Consider the following 27,164-nt stretch of genomic DNA (forward strand, 5'->3'; position numbering starts at 1 on the left):
CTTTAATTATAACTTTACATCTCAATTTCAGTGGAGAACCCGAAAACTGTCTCAGAAATGTTGTCTGTATGTCTGTCCAGCAAGATTTTGTCACAGCATTAGGCAAAACTGACTGGACCTGCAGACCCAAATGCAACCAAAATGTTGCTTAGGAGGTAAATTATTAGCAGTTATGTGAGGTTTTGACAGTATACTATGCATGTGTCTTACTGTTGACACGTCTTAAATTGACCGCCAAACATAATTTAATAAACCTATGGCAATACTTGGATATCTGCATGAAGTTTAATCTAAATGTTAAGTAAAAGCAATGTTATGAACAGTTATGTGCTGAATTTAATAATCTACTTTAAAATAAGATACTAATAAGCTACTTGCTCGATGAAAACAAACACCTGAACCGATAGATATTAATTAGAAAAACTAAACTGAACTGAATTTTTTTTTTGAGCTGAAAGAACAGCGCCTCCAAGCAAAAAATTTGGACAATTGATGACCGTTTATAACAGCCGTTCAACTTTTATTTTGGAACTATTTTTCAACTATGACCGGATGTATCAGAGGGTCATCATTTCAGTGGTCATCAAATGTCCAAATGGAAGTAGGTAGAGAGTTCTGCAGAATAGAAGGATAGGCAGACATGTATGTGGGCTTCAACCTGAAATAATGTGACTGATTACATTAAAGCTAACCAGTTTACTTTTAGCTTCAACCTTTAACCTTTAACTATTTCTGCAAACTCTCTGTCACCAACCTGTACTTCAGCTAGTTATGTGCAGTACAGTAATTTCTGCAGGCTGACCTGCAGGAGGCTGTTTAGTGCTAGTTTGTTAGTCATGAAAAAGTGACTCGATTTGAGACAGACCCATTTTCGATTTGAGACAGACCCATGATGAAGCGTGAGCTCTGTTTTCCTGTAGACGTTAGACTCCACCCTCTCACACGGTCACACTCCTGGCAGTAGGAAATCACTTTTTCCCCCCTCCTTTTTTTTTTTTTTTTTTCAGGAAATCACATGGAGGTGCCGTTCTACTCACATGACAGTTTGAGCCATGGAAGGGGAGCTCAATGAAGGTAATTATTGTCACTTGAATAACTTGGTGAACGGTGAACATTTAGCTGTTTTCTTAATACATTTTTTTCGTCGGTGCAATTCTCTACTTCAGTTCAGGTTGTCTTAAAAGTCGTCATTTTGCTGTTAGAAGCTGAACTGTGTTTTTTTTTTTTTTTTTGCAAATAGCTCGGAGAGACAGCTGGCGGGGAAAGCTGCAGACTGCTGTTTATTTATTTTTGTTTAATTTAGGTTAGATACAAAGTTTCCTCTGTGTGATCTATGTTATTTCGCCTGCACGCATTACCCTGGTACTGTGTATTGATGATCATGCGCTAGGCGCGAGAGAAGCCGTGGCACATCCCCCCCGCCCCCTCCCTTCTTTTCGTGGCCACGCGAGCTCCAGCGCGCGCGCCTGTTGCGTAACTGGACAATTTAAAAGGACGCCGGAGCCATAACGTTCTTATCCTTCACGAAAATAGGCACGAGTGATCACACGTGCAAGCTTGAGTACAAACCAGGTGGAATGTAACTAGATATTTGTAAGAATCTTATTCTTAGTAGATGTTGGAGAGATAAACATCTCTATACACAGATACAAATGCATGCTTTTATAGTAAGTAAGTAAGTAGTCATTGCATAGTACATAGTACACTGCTTCATTGTCATTGCATAGTACAGGTACTCAGCAACGAAATGCAATGTAACATCTACTAGAAGTGCAAAAAGTAGTGTATATACAGTACATCAGGGTCAAATATGTAGCATTATGTACAGTATGCACACACACGTGTGGTACAGTGGATTATGGGTTAGCAGTGTCGCTTTGCACCTCATGGATCTGAGTTCAATTCCTGTCTCGGAGTCTGTGTGCATCAAGTTTGCATGTTCTCCATGTGCAAAAATATAGCAGGCCATGTCCATAACAGTTGGCAGGATATATGCATGTACATACAGTGTGTGTGTATATACACACACACATTGAATATACAAAATTATACAAATGGTGCAAATGTTTCTGCACCTTCTCTTGAATGGAAGGAGGTTGAAAGGTTTGTGATGTGGGTAGAAGGAATCCCTGACGATGAGGTGTGCATATGCATTAGTTTTATTCTTTATTGTGCTATGTGTATACAAATGCATTTAACTGTCATATCTGAGCCAGTCAGCTAATTAGATCTCTTGTTAGCTAGCTGGTTCTTAGTGATGGGTTTCTTTCCCACCTGCCATGTGGAAAATGTTTGTTTCCTACCCAATGGCCAAACCCCAGCCATAACTGAATGCAGTGACGGTCCCAAGCCTTCGAGGATCGCATCAGGAAGGATATCTTGCATAAACCCTGTGCCAAGTTGTCTGTGGACCGGATGGCCCGCTTTGGCAACCCCTTCGTTCAGAGCAGCCGAAAGACCAACAACAAGAAGTTATGATTGCTGCAAATTTTTTCATGAGTTTTTTCAGGAGTGCTTTCATACTGTGAATCACTGTAAATCCACCACATCCCAAAGGAATTCATCTGGGTTCAGACACACATTATTGTCATGATCATAAAACAAGATCGAAACGACATTTGCTTTGTGTCATGGTGCGTTTTTATGCTGGAAGTAGCCGTAAGAAAATGGGTCAGTTGTAGCTTGAAGGTATGCATATGGTCAGCAACAGTACTTAAACAGGTTGTTACATTTAAGCTCTAATTCTTTGGTATTAACATACCCAATATGTGCCAGGAAAACATTCCCCACGCCATTACACCACCTTCACTAGCCTGTGCAGTTAACCCAAGTCAGGTTGGTGCTAAATTCTGGTCATACCATCTGTGTACCTTGGGATTTATTTGGTCAGCCTATGTTTTTCCACTGTCTGGTTTTGATGAGCATGTGCCCATTTTCCAGCAGGCTTAGCTTTCTGTTCTTGGGTGACAGAAGTGGACCCCACTGGTTTGATATTCTTGACATTTGTCCATTCTAATATGCTTTTCCTTTCACCACACCAAAAATTGTTATCGGAGTTACCCTAGTAACTCTGAGTTACTCTGACTATTATCTTTTGACCTCTTACAGAAACAGAGCTCTTCTGTTCACAGAACTGCTTCTCTCTGCAAGTTATTTCTTTATTGCACCATTCTGAGTACTATAGAGACTGCTGTGTGTGAGAATCCCAGGAGGTCAGCAGTTTCCTGACCTCAAACTATCATGTCTGGCACCAACGCCCATACCACAGGCAAAACCAATGAGATCCCCCATTCTAAGGGGTTGATGTAAACACTACTTAAAGCCACTGACCTGTATCTGAATGCTTTTAGACATTGCGTACATTTCAGGTGATTGGCTGATTGAATACAGTTAAAAATAATTTATATCTATGAATGTGGTGTTTATATGGGGAAAAGAGGAAAATTAAGTCCATATAACCTGCAAAAAATGAGGCAAGCTACCAGCAAAAAAAGTATCATTTTTGTAGGCTTAAAGATACATGTATAACATGTATTCAGAAATATTTACCCATTTAAGACCTTTCTATCTTTCCGATCTGCAGGATCAGTCCCTCTGTATTACAGAGAAGTGCACCAAGCTCTCACTAGTAGAACGGATGAACGGGTGTCAACCGATGTGTTCCGAAGACTCCTCAACAGGACTGACCTCTCGGTCACCATACAGAACGAGGTTTGTTATACAGCTCATTAATTCTGCTCATGCTTATCTTTATTCAACAGTTTCACAACTAATTTGAACATCAGTAGCTAAATGTAACTCTAATTACATTACATGTAAGTGGGCAGCATGTAAACAATACAAAACGGATTCAAACACAGAGTTTAATATTTAACTTAAAATAAAAAAAGCCAAAATTTTACAGAATAGAACATATGCCTGTCATACTCATAATTTTTATTTCCAAACAAACTTAGGAAATAATTTAATCCTAGTTTTAAAACTGGTGTATGAGTGTGTAATGAGTGAATTTAAAAGAAAAATCTAATTGGAGGCAAGTTTTGATAAAAATGCATTTTTGTTGCGATACATGACTAGGCACACAAAAGAATTGTGATTATTAAATCAATTTATTTTTATTTTCCAACCTCTAAAACGTACATATGTGGTCTTTTTTCTTTAGATAGCAGAGCATGTCAATAATGGAGATGGATTTCTGAGTAAGGTTTCTCTTTATAAAGCCTTGGCACTTATCGCTCTCGCCCAACAAGGCAAGCAGCCAAGTCCCAAACTCTTGGAGAACTGCATACAGGGTAAGCACATTTTATCTCAGCAATAGTAACCTGGTGACATTAACAGGACACTAATCTCAATCACCTATCAGAACGCTCCATATGACATGTCATGTGATTTTCTAGCTTCTTATTAACTGTCTAGGAGCAGAGTTTCTGCAAGTCAGCCCTCGTTTCAGGTATTTCTGCAAGACTTATACAGACTTATGTTTTTAACAAATTTCCAGAAAGCAGAGTTTTTACCCGGACTCTGTTCCAGTCTTGAAAAACCAACCACGTCAGCATTTTTGTGTGTTTTGCTTCCCTGTGTGTTCTCACCCCTTTCTGTTGAATTCTGAGATTTATTTTTGGTGAGAATATACACTTGGATGCTCTCTATTCAATACTATTTTTATTCGACAGTTAGCTTTTCTGTGTTCATTCTTAGAACATTTCACTTCCTTTTGGTTTTTAAGACAGGAAATGTTTTGAATGTTGAATGTTGTAGCCTTTTTGACTCGTTCTCGTTCCAGCAACCTTAAGCTTTTATTTTTTCGAAAGATTGGTGGAATGGTGTTGTTTCAGGTGCTGTTCTCATGTGAGTTCTGCTGCATGAAGAGACCCTAATGTCTCATGTTACTTTCTCTCACATAAGTAGAGCTTAATACCACCCTGGTCTTAGCATCGAGCCGTATTTACAAATCGCTCGTGACTGACACTGCTAAAACACACAATTAGTGCTTACTAGTATACCATGTGAAGGGTGTAATGCCTTCGGGGAGCCAATTTGGCATTATTAAAGTGATACAGAAGAATGCTTGTAAATTGTAAATTGAGAGACAGGTGCAGATGATGAAAGACGATCTGGTCGGTGATTAGCATACCGGACGATGCTGAGTGATTGGAACAGAGTAGGATATGAGGTGGTTGCTGAGGCTGTTACATTTTTAAAGTGTATAAAGATACTTTTTTAGCATACCAGCTTTTGGATCTGGGTTCTTTCCAAAATTTCTGAACTGACTTAAGGTATGCAAATAAAAAATGTTGATTCTTGATGGTTCTTGGTTGTTTGACCATGTGAGATAACATGTGCTTATGAATTTGGTATGCGGTAGCATATGTTATGATGCATTTATGAATAATTTGCGATGTAGTTTATCTAAAGAGTAGCTACAACATCTCAAGAACTGACATGTCAAGAACTGAAAAGATTTCTCTCAAAGCTTCTACAATTTTGTCAAGACCAGCAACGTGTTTTTGGTTATTTGGCCACATTGTCTGAATTACGTCAACTCACCTGATAACACCAACCTGGATCCAACTAATTTATAATTAATTAATATGATCACCCATCTTATATTAACATTTTTTAATGTTAATATAAGATATATATTAAGTCTGGATGGTGCAAAACTTTCTGTCTATTATCTCAACATAGTTAGCGAAAAAATAAATACTTGGCGACCAATCTTAAGTTTTAAATCACTATAATTGTTTAAGTTGTTTAAGGAAATGAAGCATTCTGACAGAAGTAAAGCATTGAAACTAGATGACACTAGTTTAGGACGAAATTAAGTCTTGTTGTCTCAAGTTGTCAGACTTTTTGAAGACACATGACAAGCCTGACTTGATGCTTGTAAATGACCAAAGGTACTTTCCTTATCTTGTCTTCCCATTTTGTGTTTTTTTTCCCAAAGCCTTTGATCTTTATTACTACTTGCTAGTTGCTATATCACGAAGTTATTCCTGACAGTTGAACTTTGTCCCTCTTAATGAGTTACATAGAGAAGGTTTTTTTTTTTTTAAACAGAGTTTCCTAAACCCCAGCTGGGAGACCCAAAGGAGCTACAGGCCTTAAGATTACAACCAGTTCGGGAGAACCCCCTTTTCATGTCTCTGTCTCTGGCTAACCTGCTGGGCAAGGACACCATAAAGGTGGAGCTCATCCCTGAGAAGAAAGGGCTGTTCCTTAAACATGTGGAGTATCAGATCACCAGCGAGGTAAGAGGAGATTAGAAAGACGTTTCACAAATATTCATGCAATAAAAATTTTATTTGGGGGGTTAGGGGTGTATTTAAGTTGCTGGGGTTACATAACACAAGTGACAAGTGAATAAAAATAACACACAAAAAAAATAAAAAAATAGTTTTAAAAGTGTTGTGGAAATGGCACAAGTTGAACTGCAAGTGATATTCAATTTAAACCGAAACTGATATTTAAAGAAGACTTTAAGCAGAGTACGGTAATAAGACTATTAGCCGCAGTAAAACATTTAAATGCCGCAAATGTCTTAAAGAAGCCTGTACATGAATAATGATCCTGGCTGAGGTGGCTCGGAACCTACTGTTGTCGTTCCTGTGAACTTTCAGCAAGGGGAATGCCCAAACCTTAAAAATTGACGGATAGTTTGTCACACATCATTCAACAACACCACTTGTACATTAAAGGAACCCAGCTGGGAACTATTGCCACATCCCCTGTAGAGCCATTTTCACATGTTTGGGCTATTAAAGAAGTTCCTGGGAGTCCAGCATTTCAGACGTGTAGCAGGAAGTCCAATCATGGCTCTGGAGAAAACGTTCTACCTTGATGGGCTCCAAGCACTAGTGAACAAAAGGGAGTCTTTACTCTAGTAACTTTACTTTAGTTCCACTTTGACTTAAATGGCCTTTTGTATAACCACTAATCTAGTTACTGCCATGTTGTAGGAAATGTTTGCTAAATTCCTCTTGGTTATAATAAAGCATCATAGATTTTGAGGGAAGTGTGTGTGTGTGTGTGTGTGTGTGTGTGTGTGCAATTGTATACATATAGCACAATAAAGAATAGAACTATTGCATACGCACACAGCATCGTCAGAGATTCCTTCTACCCAAATCACAAACCTTTTGACCTCCTTCCATCCAGGAGAAGGTGCAGGAACATTTGCACCATTTGTATAATATATATATATATATATATATATATATATATATATATATATATATATATATATATATATATATATATATTTACACACACACACACACACACACAACGTATAGGGTGTTTTTTTAAGTATTATTTTTATTAGAGCCTTAGTATAAAATGTCATGAGAGCTACAGAGCATCTCAGATTTTAGCATTTTGGGAGAAAATATTCATATGTAAAGTAGACTGAAAAATACTCACACACAGCATTCCAAAAAGTGATCTGCTTGATTTTGTATTTAGCTCTTCTAATTGTATGCCAGTCACACTGTGCTAATGAGAGTCAGGTGTTCAGGAGTCAGTGCTTGTGAAGTGCACAGAATATTAAAAGAACAAACGTCTAAGAGAATTTGTTTTCAGAGCTGTGATTGAATTTCTTCCCTACCTTCTATACACTGGATTGTTTGTGAGGTAACCATTTTGTAATGCTGTCCAAATTTTAGTGGACATTATAAATTCAGCTTGCATACATTTCTAAATTTTTTCCAGACACTTGGCAGTAATAGTCATGCAGACCATGCCTAATCAGAAGGACATTTTCACATATTATTTTCTACATTTTAGCTTGGGAGGTTATGAAGTTGGGGTCAGAGTGCAGGGTCTGTTGTGTAATAAGGCGTCTGATGAAGAAAGATTTAGGGGCCTCACTTAAGGGCCCAACGTTGCAGCTTGGCTGTGCTCATCTTGGTAAGGTGTGGAAGTGACCGTTTCAGATGAGGCCATATTGAGCTACCATAATCAAGCACCAACACTGGACATTGGACTATAATTACATAATTGGAAGTAAAAAAAATATTGAATATCAACTTTCCTGCACAAGCCAGGTTGGGTTTATGGATTCATGCTTTTAATGCAAATTTCAAACAATTACACTTTCATTTTATACCAGAAATTAAGATTATTAAAACCAGATTTTTTTACTTTCCAGTTTAGGTTCCTGAACTAACAGTGGTTAAATTATCGCAGTCATCCTGATCACTCGAATACCTGCTGCTCAATGGATGTTTTTTGTTTTTCACCCCATTTTGTGTAAACTCTGTGTGAAAACCTCATATCTCCTATGTATTGAATTTAATTGAATAAAAAAAATTGCAATGTTCTAAAAATCTAACTGATATGAAAAAAAAAAAATTATAATCCCACTGTGATCAAAGTCACTATATGATCACATTTTTTTTTATGCTGCACAAGAAGCATAAGAAAGCAATAACGGTTACCTATAATACATAAAAAATGTGTAAAGATATGTTATATACACGTACATATCCAAAGCTTATGGTTAACTTTTGTGAAAAAATATGAACCTAGAAAAGCAATCAGAAATATTTAAACAGCACAGACAAAAAAGCCTATGATTAGGAGGTCTATTGTTAATAACAGCATGTTGGCATAAGACCAACTTTGTACACAGGCGAATGAGGCTCGTTCTTCTCCTCGTGCCATTGTCACTTGCCCTGTCTCTGGAGTTCCTCAATTTTTCATGTCTGATTAAACTTCTGCGTCCTCATGGCTCCAACTACTCTGATTTTTTTCTTTACAGAATAAAACACAAAACCACATTATGCTGTGTGCCATGTAATCTGTTGGGACAGTGATTACAGTGATTATATTTCTAAATGTAGTCTGCCTTTCTGGCTGTCTTCACTCTGTTTGCTCACACACACACAGAATGTAAAAAAAAAAAATCTCTCACCACATTATGTCCTTTATCATATCATTTGATATGATTTTTGCTGACTGTTTTCATAAACTATGAGTTATTTTAACATTTATACACTTCCCGGCCCTCGGTCAGCATTTGCAATGCATTTCTGTAATATTGGTGCTTTTGTCGGCTGTGTGATTGGGGCTTGTAGTAACTCAAATCATGACCATAGTGTAATCCCATGTTCCAGTCCTTGGCTGACAGAATTAGAATCCTGATGTGGATATCATGAGTATAAGCTCACCAACAATGGACAGTTGGATAATGAAAAAGCATCTCCTGGTCTGCCACAACATGTAGATGGTGGAGTCAGAATTTGGATGAACCTGTTGACAGAAACTTGCTTAGTGTCTGATGATTGTCTAATTTTGTGTTGTCTACATCAGGTTATAGCCATACCTTCTGTATCTTCTAGTGGCTACTTCCAGCGTGATCATGACCGAACCGCATCTGTACATACCAGGTTTTAAATCATAATCCAATAGAAAAGTTTTGGAATACAATATAATTAAGAAATTAGGTTGTTCACATGACCAAAGGTGGTCCTGAAACAAAATGCTCCATGATGTTAGAGGCTGACACTTCTTTAACTCTGAACCACACATCTATTAGCAAGTTTAACATTATGTCCAGGCTTATCAAGATTTACCTTTTTTTTTTTTTCCAGCGCTTTAAAATTTCCGTCTATCGGCGCTACAGCGACTTTGATGTCTTCCATGAGCTTTTGCTACAGAGGTATGCCTACAGAATGGTGCCTGCTCTACCACCCAAAAGAGCACTTAAAGGAGGTATGATGATGTGATGTGAATTCTATGCTTTCAAAAGACCAAAAACCTTTAGTGAAACCTGTGTATAAAATTGTAATATAACGTCATTATTAGTTGCTGCTGTGGTTTGGTGCTTTGACTCTCGGAGTCGGGCTTCTGCCACACAATATCCGCCCACTGTGGTTTGGCCATGGCTTGATTATACTTATCTTATTAATACATACTTATTAAGCTTAAATAATATTTGTCCTTCTCTGTTCACTACAGTATTAAAGTCAATGTCAGAGAGAGAGTTCATCGAAGGACGCCGGCGTGGTTTGAGCAGATTTTTGAACCTTGTAGCAAGACATCCCTTCTTCTCAGAGGATGAGCTTGTTAAAATATTTCTCACATTCAATGGCTCGGTGGGAATCTTTCTTTTCATATGCATTATTTTCTGTTGATACTAAACACATAGAAATTGCTACATTATACCTGTACTATGCACACTCTATACAGTCAGGTCCATAAGTATTTGCACAAAGACTGATCTTGATGAACCTGACCATATGTGTAGACCCATTGGACAATTGTTTTACTGATTTAGTTTTTCAGTACATTGGATTTAAAATACAAATTCCATCCAAATATCAAGTTATGTTTGTAGAATGGATGCCATAATAAATGTTTTTATGGGTATATTTATTTAGCTGATTGTAGCAATTTGTATCACTTTAGGTCAAATTTTTTCTTTTTTTTATAAAACTAAATTTTTTAAAAACCTTTTATAATATCCTTTTAATAAGTTAGAAAACTTATACATTTATTATGTTTTTGTTGTCGCATTTTCTGTTCTTGTGGCTCTCTCATGTAATAATACTACTGAGCGTCCTTTCGTTTCGTTTTTGTTTTCATTTTCATTTATGGTCCTGGACATCCCAAATGCCCTATCCAAGCCCTATGTGGATGGAATTAGTGTCTCTTTGATCTCATATTAAATAAAACTTAGCAGAATAATCAGTTTTTTAATTAGATATTTGACACTTGATCAGATCAATTATATACAGTAACTGCTCATTCTTTTATCGCTCGATTAGATTATACCATCTTCTAAATTCGCAGTTATGGAAGTGTGTATCACTGATACTTATGCTAGGTGAATACTCTGAGGAGCAGCAGTCAGTTAGATGTTTTTCTAGAAAAGAGGCAGTGTCTGACTGCAAAATCACATCTGAGAATCTAGACAGGACTAAAACACTCAGACTTCTTCTTTGTCTTTCGGCTGTTCCCTTTCAGGGGTCGCCACAGCGAATCATCTGCCTCCATCTAACCCTATCCTCTGCATCCTCTTCTATAACACCAACTAACTTCATGTCCTCTCTCACTGCATCCATAAATCTCCTCTTTGGTCTTCCTCTAGACCTCCTGCCTGGCAGTTCCAACCTCAGCATCCTTCTACCGATATATTCACAATCTCTCCTCTGAACATGCCCAAACCACCTCAATCTGGCCTCTCTGACTTTATCTCCAAAACATCTAACGTGGGTTGTCCCTCTGATAAACTCATTCTTAATCCTATCCATCCTTGTCACTCCCAAAGAGAACCTCAACATCTTCAGCTCTGCTACCTCCAACTCTGCCTCCTGTCTTTTCTTCAGCGCCACTGTCTCTAAGCCGTAGAGCATCGCTGGTCTCACCACTGTCCTGTACACCTTTCCTTTCATTCTCGCTGATATTCTTTTATCGCACAACACACCTGACACTTTTCTCTACCCATTCCAACCTGCCTGTACCCGCCTCTTCACCTCCTTTTCACACTCTCCGTTGCTCTGGACCGTTGACCCTAAGTACTTAAAATCCTGCACCTTCTTTACCTCTGCTCCCTGTAGCCTCACCGATCCTCCTGGGTCCCTCTCATTTACACACATGTATTCCGTCTTGCTGCGGCTAACCTTCATTCCTCTGCTTTCCAGAGCATACCTCCACCTCTCCAAATTTTCCTCCACCTGTTCCCTGCTCTCGCTACAGAGCGTGTGCTGACCTGAGTGCTTCTGCCTCCACTCTTATATGTCACCCTATGTTCCTGCCTCTTCTGGAAGAAAGTATTTACTACTGCCATTTCCATCCTCTTTGCAAAGTCCACCACCATCTGTCCTTCTACATTTCTGTCCTGAAGACCAAACCTTCCCATCACATTTTCATCACCTCTGTTCCCTTCCCCAACATGTCCATTGAAGTCTGCACCAATCACCACTCTCTCACCTCTGGGGGATGCTCTGCATCACTTCATCTAGCTCACTCCAGAATTTCTCCTTCTCTTTTAACTCACATCCTACCTGTGGGGCATAACCACTAACAACATTGAACATTATCCCTTCAATTTCCAGCTTCAGACTCATCACCCTATCTGATACTCTCTTCACCTCTAGAACATTCCTTACAAACTCCTATTTTAGGATAACTCCTACTCCATTTCTTTTCCTATCCACACCATGGTACAACAATTTGAACCCTGATCCTAAGCTTCTAGCCTTGCTACCTTTCCACCTGGTCTCCTGTACACACAGTATATCCACCTTTCTTCTCTGCATCATATCAACTAACTCTCTTCCCTTCCCTGTCATGGTCCCAACATTCAAAGTCCCTACTATCACTCCTAAACTCTTGCCTTTCCTCTTCTCTCTCTGCTTACGCACACGCCTTCCTCCTCTTCTTCTTCGACCAACAGTAGCCCAATTTTCACCAGCAACCTGTAGGTCAACGGCACCAGTGGCGGTCGTTGTTAACCCGGGCCACGACCGATCCGGTATGAAAATTATATTCTTGATTCGCATCATTGATTTGGCAAATGTTTTACGTCGGATGCCCTTCCTGACACAACCCTCTGCATTTATCCAGACTTGGGACTGGCACAAGAAGACACTGGATTGCGCCCCCCGTGGTTGCATTGACTAAAACACTCAGACTACTGTAGATTTTGTGTTTGGGGGAAAAAAAGATTGTTTGGTCTTTGTTCTTGTTTTTTACGATAAGAGGAAGAACACACACTGACTTTTATAAGATAAAAAATAAAATCACAGAGTTTTTACAGGCGTTTATCAATGTCTAATCCTATCCAAATGGGGCTTATTGCTATGATAAACAATTATTATTATGGTCTGCTAACATTTCTTTGACCTCGCAGAAGGAGTTTTGTAATATTGTGTAAATGACGCATTGTAGTGTAATATTGTAGAAATTACACATTGTTTGTCATATAGATGTTTAATACTGTAGAAAGAACTACCGCTTTTTTGAACATGAATATATGATGAAATTGACACAGAAAGCCTCTATTTATTTGATAATTTCTTTATCTTTGCCTATTCAATTGAAATCCAATATGCTAGGGCTACCAGGCAAAAATATATGTATAAAAATTAATTGTCACTACATGTTTATTTATGGACTTAATTCATAGGTATTTTTAAGTGTTTGGTGTCCTCGGATTCACTCATTGCATGTCCTTTTCAGGAAAACATCCAATATTTCACATGTACCTTAGCAGAGTACATGTGAAATATTGACCAGGGTTTATAATAGATGGACATGGTGGCTTAAAAGATCCATAGGCAAAAATTTATGTAAAAGTTTAAAGTACAGCAATTGCTCAAATCAAGGTACTTGATGTATACTAGATTGTTGAACATTTTTATAAAAAAAAAAAAGTTGAGTGTGGTGGTGTGTTTGGTTCTATTCAACTTCTACTACTACCTTGAAAGCAATCTTTGGTCTGAAATAAAAAAACTAATATATTGTTCAAGTTAAACCCGAGACTTTTGATGAAATGTCTCAAAAATTATGCCATAAAACCAATTGACATTTACACAAAACGTTTACATTTACAGACAATTATTCATTCATCACTTGCCACATCATTGGACATCAATGATGGCAATGACCCCTCTCCAAGTCATTTCTACTGTACGTGTTTGGGGAAACGTTAAATTAGTTCCTGGAAGGCCAGAATTTCGGATATAAAGTAGGCAGTCTGATCATGGCTCTGGCGTACTGAGAAAACTTTCTACCTTGATGGTATCCAAGCACTAGTGAAAGTGCATTAGTGTAGCAGGAGATTATGTAAAGAAATAAAGAGAGTTTTTACTCCCATAACTGTGTTCTGTTATTCGGTTATGTATGTCATACAAACTTCCATATTTAATCATATGTCTTGTTTTCTCAGGATGTCCAAACAAAGTTGCGTGATGCTTTCAAGAAAATGGGGGACGAGTTTATGACCTATACAGATGCAACACAAGCCAAGGTTTCTGTTTGTTTTTTCTTCTTTTTCTTCTACACTTTCATGTTATCCACTGTTTATGGTGCTACATTAGTTATATTCAGTATCATTACACCTTAACATTGGTTTTGGATGAAAGTTTTTTTTTTGTTTTGTTTTGTTTTTGTAGGATTACCTTCCTTCAGACATCCAGGCCTTGTTCACTACATGCCGAGAGCTGATCAGAAACATCCACAACAGCTTTCAGAAACTGCGGGATCGAGCAGAGAGGATGGCAGAGCGTTCAAAGGAGAACTCCACAGATCTGCTGATGTTTGGAAAGGAACTTAGGTAAATAACAACCACATGTCTTCTGTCCATGTTGGATGATAATATGATACTGTTTATTATTATTGTACAGTTAAACCTTGGATTGCGGGCATATTTTTTTTTCCGGAAGCATGCTTGTATATTGAAGCACTCATATATCAAAGTGAATTTTTCCATAACAAATAATGGAAACTCTGAGGATTTGTTCGACAATCCAAGAATATTCATGTTAAATAATTAATACAAAATCTAAAGTAAAAATTAAAACAATTTAACCTTTAACTTCAAAAGGAACTGGTGTTAGACGAGGGAAAAGCAGGAGCAGGGCTACTGTATAGAATGACTTACACAACACACACACATTAACGGAATCACTCCTCTAACTAGATTCGTCTCCCGCACTGCTACAGCCTTTAAAAAAAAAAAAAAAAAAAATTCAAGGGATCCGTTGTTGCAGGACAGTTACTTAAGAACAGGCACACAAAATTTGGGCACAAAATAAAAATTAAAAATTTTATTTATTTAAATTTGGCTTGCCTTGCAAAACTCTCTCAGACCAAGTTACCCGCAATCCAAGGTTTCACTGTAAATATTATGATTATTGTATTTAAGTTAGATGCTGAAATAAAAGTGATAATTAAAGTAATCATTATATAAAGTTATTTTATTAATTACATTATACATAATAAAATTTTTAACACAGCTGAAACTTTTTACTGAAACTATTACTTTAAATTATGGGTTAATAGTAATTTTAACTCCTTGTATTTTTTTTTTATATATAAATATAACCTAACTTGTGAAAATCAGTACAGTAAGTATCTTGTGTTGAGGATTTAAGAATTCTAAAACCAACGATTTTATCCAGGAAACTTAAAAACAGTAGAATGTATTTGAGAATGATTATTTGCTTGTGTTTCTTAGGGGTGTCAATAATTATGAGAGAAAATCTCACTTAAAAAAAAACTTTTGAGAGAAGTGTAATCCTTACTCACTGTCCACTTTAATAGGAACACTTGTGCACCTGCAGATTAATGCTGTTATCTAATCATTCAGTCATGTTGCAGCAGCATATAATCTAGCCAACTAGGTACTACCTTGCCATGATTAAAGTCACAGAGACTACAGAGTTTTTCCCCACTCTTATGGTTGATGTGAACATCAACTAAAGACTATAAAGCAGAAAAACAGTTGCCTTTGTTTAGAAAGCAATCCTGTTTGAGAGAAGTGCTCTTATGCAAGGGGAAGTGATGAATTCTTCTGAGTTGCTTCTTTGAAATGCTTCACTTTTACTTAAAAAATACATTATTGAAATAATCACATAACAATAAATGCATCATTAGCCTGCACCTTATCAATTACCTCCATCACCTGTGTTTAGTCGGGAAAGTCAATAAATAAGAATAGCTGTGTTTGTATTTTGGTTTGAATTTACTTGATCTTGCATTCCATTTGATTTTCTCCTAACTCCTTTCTCCAGTACTTTGGGATGTGACCCCTCCCCTGTGCCTGTCCTGAACTCCTCGAAGAGCATGTGGGCTGATTTGAGGCTCTCACTTCGTGGCCTTTCCTCAGAATTCTCCCTGCTGTCAGACAAAGCTGCCCAACAGGGAAGAAGAGAAGAGGATGATGTGGTTGAAAAACTGAACTTCTTTCTTGATTTGTTGCAGTCCTACAGGGTGAGTATGTGGCTAAACCTGATAGATTGCATTCTAAACCTTAGAATGTCTAATTACTGAGCATATGGTGCAGGACTTGTGCGAGCGTCACGAAAAGGGCATTCTGCACGAGCACCAGAAGGCACTTCAGAAATATAGTGTGATGAAGAGACAGATGATGAGTGCAGCTGTGCAGCCAAAAGAACAGGTGTCTGTGGAGCAGCTAGAGTCCCGCATCGTCCAGGTCAGTATTGTTATAGACCCACTAAACACCCTAACAACATAAAGGGATTTCAGTTTAGATCCCTTTAGTGTTTCGTAATTATTTCTGTAATGAACAGGCTTTTACATTTTCTTTAAATATGTAAGAAAATAAGAACTATATGAACAAAAGTATTTGGCCAAACCTGCAATGACAATGTATCTAAATACATATACTTCAACATGGAGTCGTTCTCCCTTTTGCAGCTATAACAGTTTGCACTCTTCTTGGAAGGCTGTCCACAAGATTTTGGAGTGCATTTATGACATTAAGCACTGATGTTGGACGAGAAGGCCTGGCTCACAATCTTCTTTCCAATTCATCCCAAAGGTGCTTGATGAGGTGCTGGTTGAGGTCAGGGCTCTGTGTTAGGGCCAGTCAAGTTCTTCCACACCGAACTTACCAAACCATGTCTTTACAATCTTTGCTTTGTGCACTGGGGCACAGTCATGTTGGAATAGGAAAAAAAACTAACTAAATAGAAAACTTTTGTCACAAAGTTGAAAGCATATTTTTGCTAAAGGATTAAGATTGCCCTACACTAGCGACAAGGGCCTGATTGAAACAGCTTGATTCAGTAATTAACAGGTTTGGCCTAATACTTTTGTCCATATAGTGTATTTTGATGATTTTGCCTTTCGCTTGACAAAAACCTCCCAGAAGGCCAAACCATCTCTACAGCACTCCACCAACTAAGCCTTTATGTTAGAGTGTACTTAAAGTTTGCCAAAAGAAAACCTATAGATTTAAAGGTAATGAGAAACAAGGGTTTTGAAAGACTTGATGAAACCAGGATTAAACTTTTTCCCCCTGAATGTAATGGAATGGACCTAAAGAAAACCATGCACCGTTCATCACCTGGGCAGTTTCATTTATCACACACTAAGGCACTATGGTGGCATCATCATGTTGTGAAGATGTTCTTCAGCAGCAGGGGCTGGAAATCCTCTGAGGATGTGGAAAAAGAGGAACAGATCACAGTAAAAAAAACTCTCTAAGAAAACCTGTTTATTGATGGGCATGATCCCAGTTTGGGATAACGGTTCACCTTCTAGTGCTGGGGTCTTCAACTAAAATTGCTTGAGGTCGGGTAAAGAAACACTCCTCACCAGCTAAGGTCCGGACAACCCAAAACAGACACTGATGCTTTAGGTGTATCCAATATATATTTTCATATGTATAAACACCAATTTACATATTTTACAAATTGGATCTCATTTTAATGCCGTTCTGTTCTGTCCTTTATGTTGCTTTGGTACGAAATAATTTAATTAAACCAGTAACAATGTCTGACAAAATTATGATGAAGGAAACTGTGCAAAATGCCTTCATCTCTAAATCTGAACAGAACATGAATTAATTTAAACATTAACAACTTAAAAGTTGCCAACAACTTAAAAATTAACAACTCCTTTACTATTTCCCCATCTGTAAAGGGCTTGTTATGTTTTCCTAAAACCCCCTGTATTCTCAGTGAACATTCATAAGCTCGTTGTTGGGCGGTGAGTGAGTGAGAGAGGACCTGTGTAGATCGCTCATACTGCACTTTAAGCTCATTTATTGAGACTGCTGGGGGTAAGTTTCTTTAAAGTGTCTATGTTTAGCTTCATAATGGCGTTTAATGTTTCCACTTTTGACAACCGCAACAGAGTCCGAGCAAATTTACATTTACATTTACATTTAGGCATTTGGCAGACGCTCTTATCCAGAGCGACTTACAAAAAGTGCTTTAATGTTTACAACATTGGATACATATTTACACTGGGTTAACTAGATTAATAACTAAGTACCATTAGTCCAACACATCTGAGAAGAGTTTTTTTTTTTGTTTTGTTTTTTTCCGGGGGGGTTAGTCCAAGTACTGGAGAAACAGATGCGTCTAAATAAGACACACAGGCCTCGTAGAGCTTGATGCAGGAAGAATGAATGCATATTTTCCCACTCATTCATCGTGGAAAACTCTCCAAATCAACTTTTCAAATTTTTTAACGTGACATTTATTTTATTTTATTTTTTTGCGCTAATCTGTCTGTGCGCTGCTCTCGCTTTCTGCTCTCTTTAAATTGCACGCATGACTGCACATCTGAACGTATCGGTTGGCGTAGCAACTCGTGGCGCCGTAGGATCCAAATGGCTCTACTGAGCTGACCTTCACGTGGCCGATATACATTTTCTTTCATTAGAAAATAGCGTTTGCTCTCTCTCTCTCTCTCTCTCTCTCTCTTTCTCTCTCTCTCTCTCTCTCTATAGTGTATATATACACAAAGTCAAAAGTCAACAGTGAACCAAAACGGAGGGGCGGGCAGTAAATTGCCCCAACAGGGGGCAATTAATCTCCCCCCAAAATCCCATAGACTTAATATTGAGACCAACTTTGACGAATTGAAGCGCAGAGTGAGAATTTGGTAATCTCAATATTATTTATATACCACATTTGAAGAGGCTATAGGATTTACTCCTGGGGGGCAAGAAGTGGCCAGTTTGCCCCATTGACTTATAACGGGGATTTTGGCGTGTATCTATTCCTGTACCATTTGTCGTAGACACATGAAAAAGGTGGCAAAATTGTATCACCCTTAAAATCCCATAGGTTTAATATTGAGAAAGTTTTACGGATTTTAGCAGAGTGAGAATTTCGTAGAAAGATAAAATTTACCACATTTGAAGAGGCTTGCAAGCTGTGTCAGACCATATCCCACACAAGGTATTTAGTTTTACCCCCGGGGCACAATAGGTGCCCGAATTAGCCCGGTTGACTTATAATAGGGAATTTGGTGCATGACTAGTCCCATTCAGTTTGTCGTAGACCCATGAAAGAAGTGTCATATTGCTCGGCTTATTTGGGAATGGGGGCTTGACATGACAAGGTGACGATCTTGACGTGACGAATGGTAAACTGCCCCAGAAGGGTGCAATTAAAATACAATTGTAACCTCCATACTGTAGGATCTTTGAAACTGAATTTAACTGTGGACCCCACTGTCGTTGAGGCACAGGGGAGGGCTCAGTTAAATCAGGCAACCAATCAGTCTTTCGCATTTATCAGGATACTCATAAGCCACGCCCCCTAGCAACCTCGTTAACATGTTGCTAGTATGATGCTAAAAATATTAGTATGTTGCTAGTATTATGCTAATATATTAGCATGTTGCTAGCATTATGCTAATATATTAACATTTTGCTCTTAACATGATTAGCATGTTGCAAGTGTGATAAGCATGTTGCTAGCATGACGTTTAGCTTATTAGCATTTTGCTAGCGTTATGCTAACTATATTAGCCTTGTCAAAAAATCCCATCGACTTAACACTTAGACCAACTTTGACCGATTCTGGCGAAAGCAAGAATTTGGTAGTAATCTCAAATTTAACACATTTGAAGAGGTTTGCAAGCTTCGTCAGAACATAACCCGCAAGACGGTACAAGTTGTACCCCTGGGGCGCAAGAGCTACCCAAATTTTGCTCGCAGTTGCATTCTCTGCTATGGTAACTTCCATAGGAACTTTGAAACTCAACCTAAGTGTGGAACACATTGTCATAGACATGTGGGTGGGGTGGGGTTGCCATGGCAAGCACCACTCATTTTTTCTTCAGAAAATTTACCTTTCTAGTTATATTGTAGGGTTCAGTACAATATAGGAGAATTCTGTAATTCTGAAACACCTGTGTTGAACGGTGAGCAAACCAAGTGGGGCCTATGGACTTTATGGGGATTACCATTTGCCCCACCAGGGTTTATGGATGAGTCACCTATTACTTATGACTAGGCAAGACTTGCACTATAACAGTGTCGGATGTAATTCGACAACTGACACAAAATCTGACACTGCATCGTGATCTTGTACCAACATAGCAAACCACTTGTCAAGGTCTTTTTTTTCTTTTCTTGTTTTTAATAGGATTCAGGCAATGCCTGGTATTTAGAAATAGGCAAAATGTTTGAAGCCATTCTAAATTACATTTACTAAACTTGATTTAACGTTTTCACAGGTATTTTTAGCTGTTGCTTTTAACTCACTATGACTCATTTATGAAGTTTGCAGCTCAGGCAGGAAGTCAATAAAAAACCCCAACACTGCAATGATGATGTTATCAGGCTTGTAATGAAGTCTTGGCATATATTATAGGTTACAATTTAGGTTTTAAAACTTCATGTAAGTAATAGGGATATTAAGATACCACTTTTAACATGTGGGCCATCCCTTTAAATGAAACAACCTTCAGAGTAGTTTAAAAGAGGCTTATGTACTACACAGTAATTTCCTCTCTAGAGTGCTAGGGGATTTTTGGTTTCCTCTAGTCAATAAGAAGAAACTAACCCAGAGGAAGTTAAAAATATGCAATGATGTATATTTGCTTTATATGCCAAATCTGTCAAGCACCTTAGGGTTTAAACTACTGTTATTGTGTTTTGACTGACTGAGTGGTTCTGTTAAAGCCTGGAATGCTGATATCCAAGCCTGGTCATCATACAGCATGCAATATCTCTGTGACTTTCTTTCTACAGCAGGAGAACGCAATCCAGACTATGGAGCTACGAAATTACTTTTCCCTGTTCTGTGCGCATCAGGAAAGCCAGCTAATCTTCGCCTACCTCCCCATCACGTCACACATCCTAGGGGCCTTCGTCAATTCACAAGTGCAGAGTCACAGAGAGGTGAGAATTGTTGGAAATATGCAAGTTACACAGTGGTGTTAGACAGAGAAAAAAGAGGGGAACTACAAAAAAAGTTGTTACTTTGTAAAAAAGGAAGTGACTGCCAGCCATAAAACAACATTATAAGTATGAAAGCCATTCACTTCCTCATCCAAAATTCGCATGAAAAGTTGTTCCACCTGTCTGGGGTTTTTTGTTGTTAATTTCCCCCGAGAAATCCCATGCCACTTATTTTTGGCCTCCACTAAATGTGCATTAGGACTTTTTTAAACTTGTGACACTAATGATGGTTTTCATGATTATACCTTAAATTAAAACACTAATTTAACCTTACACGGAATCTCCCTTTTATCTTTTTGAAAAAATGCTTCAATTTAAAATGCTTTATATGAGGGGACTTTAGTAACAGAACACAATAATGGGAGTAATCCCCTGCTATGCTAATTGACTTATCTCAATGTTTCATTAGTGCTTAGATACCATCAAGGTAGAAAGTTCTCTCAGTAAGCTGGAACCATGATCATAGTGCCTGCCTCTCAAATGCTGACCTTCCAGCAACTCATTTAATGGTGCCAACATGTGGAAATGGACTGGAGTGTGTGTGTGTCAGTTCCCACAGAGATGCATCCCTTCTGCAAGTTGGCAACAAGTTATTTGTCAATTTTTAAGCATCAGGCATTCCACTCGCTAAAAGTTCACATGAACGACCGCACTGTGATCCGAGCCACCTCGGCCAGTAACCATCATTCATTTGCAGTCTCCTGTAAATGTCAGCTTTTGTAAAAAGTTTGTTTTACACTTTAACTCACAAGAAATTTTATCAAAAGTCCAAGTTTAACTTGAACGTGCTTGTATGTCAATTGATTAGTCTGTTAATATCATATCAGAGCTAATCTAAACTAAAAACATAAAGCTTTTTAATAACTGCACTAAACATTCCTAAAATCTATGAACTGTTTATAAAGCTTATAAAGATTTTTTTTGTTCAATATTAAATATAAAGAGATATTTCCGAAATCCACAACGTAATAAAGGACTTTTCCTCCTTTCCAGAATTTCTAAATATTTAATGCACAGTTTAATACCCTTAACTGCAAAGATGAATGTAAGGAACTGCTGCAAGCCTTCATCATCTCAAGGCCAAAGGTCTCTACTTTATTCACTGACAGAAAGCGTAAGACAAACAAGGCCCCAATCCCATCTGGGCAAGGGTGCTTAACCCACGCTTATACCTTGGAAAATTCTTTCTGCAATCCATTCTTGTTGCCTCTGTACACACTTAGTTGAAAATGTCTACAATCATTCAAATGCCTAGGAAATCTCGCCATTCAGCACTAAACCACACCTCATGGTGTCCACTTCTGTGATCTGAAATTCAGCTTCATAACTCACAGCTTGATCGAAACCCACAAGACCAGAAGTCCTGTATTCCCTGTTTCACTTTGATATGATTATCTTTAATGGAACGATGTTGTGATGGTGTAGCTTCTGTTAAAGACAAAACCGCCTTCTCCACCAGATACACAACTTCATTTGCGACCTACCACAAGCTGTAAATGATCACCACTTGTACTCTCCAAGGATCCACACTATATGTGAATACGTGATGATGTGGGTCTTCCCTAAAACCTTTGCCACAATGTTGAGTGCAGATGATTGCCTAGAATGTCTTAATATGCTGTACTAAGGTTTATTTTCCTGCACATCTTTGGGATGAACATGAGACCATTAGTGCTTGACGTCAGGAATACTCTTGGGGCTGAATGAACCCATGGCCACAAGTCAAAAAATATTGGGATCTCTGTAACATGAGAGAACTTAAAAGCAAAACATATCCACTTCTATTCTACTCTTCACCTTGATTGTTTTTTTTTTTTTTTTGGTGGCTAGAAGCAAAGGGGTACACCATAATTGTACAACCATGTCCTCCATAATTGTAGGTCTATGTTTACCCCATTTGTGGGACTAAACCCATACAGTCTGCCTTTAAATAGCACTTTCAATATCTCAATAAGACCCTAAACCTCTCAGGACACATACCTTACCCTTATCTACTTGTAGATAGTGCACTTCAGCTTGATGCTTGAATGCTTGGACCATCAGCAAGATTACTGCAGCATAGATATTACTCTACAGGACCAGATATGCTCTTATATTTGCAGTATATCATTACATTTAACAGATTGTGTACACATTGCCATGTACTATGTACATGAGTATATATGTGAGCTAAGAATATTGTGTGCACTGTTTGTACTATATGTTTATACTGTATAAAGAGGAAGTCTGTTAACATAATCAAAGAGGAATCAATTGTAAGAGTGTTTGTTCTGCTTTAAAGACATGCAAGTGAAACCGAACCATGTTTGCTCCTCATATTCTTTTTACTTTTATACCACTACATCCTGCAACAAAGGTGCAGGGTTAAAGAGAATACTTCAAAGCACTAAACTGCAAGTTATGAGCAGTTAGTGACAGAACAACTAAATCGGATGCTACTACAATACCCCTTTTAACATCCTTGCTTGCTGATGACCTCTTGGCTTGAAAAATACAGCAAATATGGAAAACTTAAAACATTAAGTTACTATAGAGGAAACCCGAACTTGTCTTGAAAAAAAAATATATATCAGAAAATTTGATAAATAGATGATTGACCATAATTCCCAAAGATTTTTAATGATCTCCGATCTCAACCCCGCTGAACACCTTTGCAATGAACTGAATTATCACAAATGCCCAGACCCATACTCCAAAATCTAGTGGACATTATGAATAGGAAAACAAACTGGAACAGGATGTTTAACATGGCTACAAGTTGTGTTTTTTTCTTTTCTTCTGTTAAGATGTCAATTTCTTTAAATGGATCTGAGAGTGAATCTGTTGTCTAGATGTAGTTAACTGGCAGTTACAATTTCTCTGAAGTAAATTGTGCACACATAATGAGACCTCTACTATATATATATAAAGATAAGCAGACTGTAGTTTCGATTTATTAATGTGGCGTTCTATTATAGTCATATTTCTCTATTTACAAAACACGCACGCAACCTTTTTAATATTGTGCAAGAAATGTGAAATACCCAGAAAATTTGTGAATTTTCCTCAGAACTTGTATAAAATGCCAGTCCAGTTCTCATGTGGCACTTATCTCATGATCTTGTCTTTTATCTCCATGTAGATGGGCCAGGTCTGGAACAATCTTCACGCTAAGCTGAGCGGCCTTTTTACACACAGTAATGGATGTCAGTCTCCTCCTCTTTCGCCAAAATAGCCTGGCTGTGGTGTTTAGACAAAGAGGAAATGGAAATGTTGGGCTTCCAGAACTGCTTTGGACAATTTTCATTCTTTTGTGTATTCTACAAAACACTACTGTGCATCTCTCTCTCTCTCTCTCTCTTTACCAATCTCTATCTCTCTTTTACTTTGTGCTCTATTTTGTATTTACGGAAGCACATTCATCTTTTCTACTTATTGCTTCATGCTGAGCTTAATGGCACAACATATTTTGTATGATCTATACTTTACAGTTTTGTAAGGTAGCTCTCGTATTATGCAGTCCTATATGCTATATAGGTCATAATTAAGCTAGTGTAATTTTTAAGAACTACACTCAGTTGTGTAAAGAATCCTAAGGAATATTCAGTATAATATGTTTACAGCCAGCGGATGGCAGTATTGCTGCATTACTTTTTTTGAGTGTCCAAAACGATATGTAGTGCACAACTAAAAATTCTTAAAAGATTTAAAGAATCCTTTAAGGAAAACATTAGTAGTACTGACATAGTGTCAAGATTTCTACTATAATCTTTTTTTTTAATAAACAAGACCAGTTGTTTCAATAGTTGCAAAATCTGAGCCTAAATCTAGTGTGTACTCAAAGTAGGTATTAATAACATACCAAAGATACTTTCGGATGTTTTCTTAAAACGTAAGACATCTAATTCTGAGATTCTCAGGTCATAAAGTAAAATTAAAGATGAAAATTTATATTAAAGTGTTTATTAACTTAAAGCAGAGTATAAAGATATTCTATACCAGTGTTCTTGCCTCTTTATTATCTAACAGATCATGTGTGTACCGTACTAGTCATTCCTCTATTATCCAGTATGATGATGATTTATAAAATTGTAAAAAGAAAAATTGTGTGTGTTTGTGTGCATGAGTCATTTAAAATCCTTTTGTGTAGTCATTATGTTTTTGCAAACTGTTCGTAACAAATTGTTTAATGGAGCTAGCATGCACTCTTGTTGCCCTCTGCTGGCACAGAGCTCACATTTTCTCAGCCAGTTTTATCTGTTATATTTCTTTTTTTGTAAATCAAAAATAAAGCAAGAGATTAACAATAAGCTGTTTTTGTATGTTATCTGGTCATATTGTACCCAGCCATAAAGACTATTACATTTACACATTAGTTTTAGGATTTCTTACATTTTTTTCCTGAATATTTTTTTAGGATTAACTAACTCATTACAACAAAAAACAAACTGCAAAAAAACTAAATCTTTGGAAAATTAACATATCTTTTAATCTAGTCACATCTAGTATTTATTATAAGTTTAAACACATTTTAGTTTTAGAGCTTTAAGAATTCTTGTTGTATTGAAAGGTAAATTATATAATAAGTCTAGAACTATGTAAAATAATACAATATAATTTGGTTTATTATAATAAATATTTTAAAAAGTTTGGGGTCACTCGCAAATTTCTTTGTTTTTTGTTTAGTGATTTTTTTTTTTACATTCTACAACAATACTGGGGATTTCAAAACTATAAAATAACACATATGGAATTAGGTAATTACATAACAACAAAAACAACAGGTAGTTGTTATTTTAAGACACAGATGTCAGCCTTTCTGTAATAGTTCTTGCAAGAACAGTATTGTCAAGTGCATTTGCAAAATTTCGTCAAGCACCATAATGAAACCGTCTCTCATGAAGGCCGTCCCAGGAGGGCGAGACCAAAACCTACCTCTACCGCAGACGAGAAGTTCATTTAGAGTTATCAGCCTGAAAAATGACCGATTAACAGCACCTCAGATTAGAGGCGTTATGAAGTCTTTACAGAGCATAAGTAGCAGATACATCTCACCATTAACTGTTCAAATTTCAATGCCTTCAGCATTCCTTTACAATGTAGAAAGAAAGAAAAATCAGGAACCATCATGGAGTTACAGTAGAAAGTGACCCTAAACTTTTGAACGGTAGTGTATTTTACTGCATTTTTTTATTTTTTTTTTTATTTTAAGGTTTACATACTGTAAGATCACCGTACATGAAGGCATTTTAAGGTGCATGATTTTTTTTTTATCATTTTCCAGCAGGAAACCCCAAACTTCCTGTTCCCCAAAGTCCACATTCTGATGGAATTTAGGAGGCCCTGACTTGAGATTTGCATGGTTGAAATCCCCAGTGACAATGAACAGTCCATCGAGGTGTGTGTTCTGCAGATTACTGATCCTTGCATACAGTTCACAGAGCGCCTCCTCAGCATTAGCACTAGGCGGAATGTATACTGATAATGAAAATAGTGGTGAATTCCCGTGGTTAATAAAAAGGTCTACATCTAACAGTCACAATCTCCAGCAACAATGAGCAAAAGCTAGAAACTAGCACAGAGTTCTTACACCATTCCGTGCTGATGTAAACACACAAGCCGACGCTGCGAGTCTTACTGCACAGAGCTTCATTTCACAGCTGGTAGAAGATCCCTTACTTATGATCCATTTAATGTACAAAATACAGAACACTGGCATAAATGCATTCAGTCTGTTTGTCCATTCACCTGTATCAGCACCATTAAAAAACAAACAAACCGAAACAAACAAAAAAAGTTGCCATTTTAAATCTGCATGGATGGTGCTGAACCATCAACTTTGTGGAACAAAAAGGTCTGAAAAGAATTAATGAATGACTGTAATCGGAAATCCCTTACACACTTAAAGTTAAATTATAATAATAAATGGAGTTTAGAAATCATAGCTGTTTTTAATTGTGAAAGTAAAAGCCTTTCCATATGCATTCATTGTAATGAGAACTCTCAGTATTGGGACTTAACAGCTGTGCATAGTCTATTAGAAACTCACTTGACTTCAGTCTGTTGGAGGGCATAAAGATTAGACTTTGAAGCAATAGAAAAGTCCTTCATGCATGGCCATTGTAAAGAACTAAGTTTGCTTTAGGTGCTCAGGTCTAGCCAAAACAATTTCTAAAAGTCTAACAAGGCCACTGTACAAGCCTCTAGAGGCAGTGTTGTGATCTGCGGTGGCTACGGGTGCTCAAGTCTAGGCTCAGCAACATTATGTGGCAATAAAATGAAGTCAGCT

General features: G+C 37.5%; 1 protein-coding gene across 1 annotated transcript; it reads left to right on the forward strand.

The window, feature by feature from the left end:
• The first annotated feature begins 963 nt into the window (after positions 1-963).
• snx8a (sorting nexin 8a) lies at positions 964-25,185 on the forward strand. The gene is made up of 12 exons (XM_053493310.1): positions 964-1,074; positions 3,584-3,711; positions 4,163-4,292; positions 6,061-6,251; positions 9,594-9,714; positions 9,961-10,097; positions 13,895-13,975; positions 14,121-14,281; positions 15,741-15,939; positions 16,013-16,162; positions 20,687-20,836; positions 24,018-25,185. The coding sequence occupies exons 1-12, from the start codon at positions 1,053-1,055 to the stop codon at positions 24,108-24,110; spliced, it is 1,563 nt and encodes a 520-aa protein (XP_053349285.1). The 5' UTR covers positions 964-1,052; the 3' UTR covers positions 24,111-25,185.
• The last annotated feature ends 1,979 nt before the right edge of the window (positions 25,186-27,164 follow it).

Source organism: Clarias gariepinus, chromosome 3 (assembly GCF_024256425.1).
Source record: "Clarias gariepinus isolate MV-2021 ecotype Netherlands chromosome 3, CGAR_prim_01v2, whole genome shotgun sequence".
NCBI classification, from domain to species: domain Eukaryota; kingdom Metazoa; phylum Chordata; class Actinopteri; order Siluriformes; family Clariidae; genus Clarias; species Clarias gariepinus.

Excerpts from the sequence above, each read along its gene's own strand:
- snx8a (XM_053493310.1), top strand. The coding sequence starts at position 1,053 with ATGGAAGGGGAGCTCAATGAAG. Across the intron at positions 1,075-3,583 it reads GGAAGGGGAGCTCAATGAAG|GATCAGTCCCTCTGTATTAC; the intron begins GTAATTATTGTC and ends TCCGATCTGCAG. Across the intron at positions 15,940-16,012 it reads ATTTGTTGCAGTCCTACAGG|GACTTGTGCGAGCGTCACGA; the intron begins GTGAGTATGTGG and ends CATATGGTGCAG.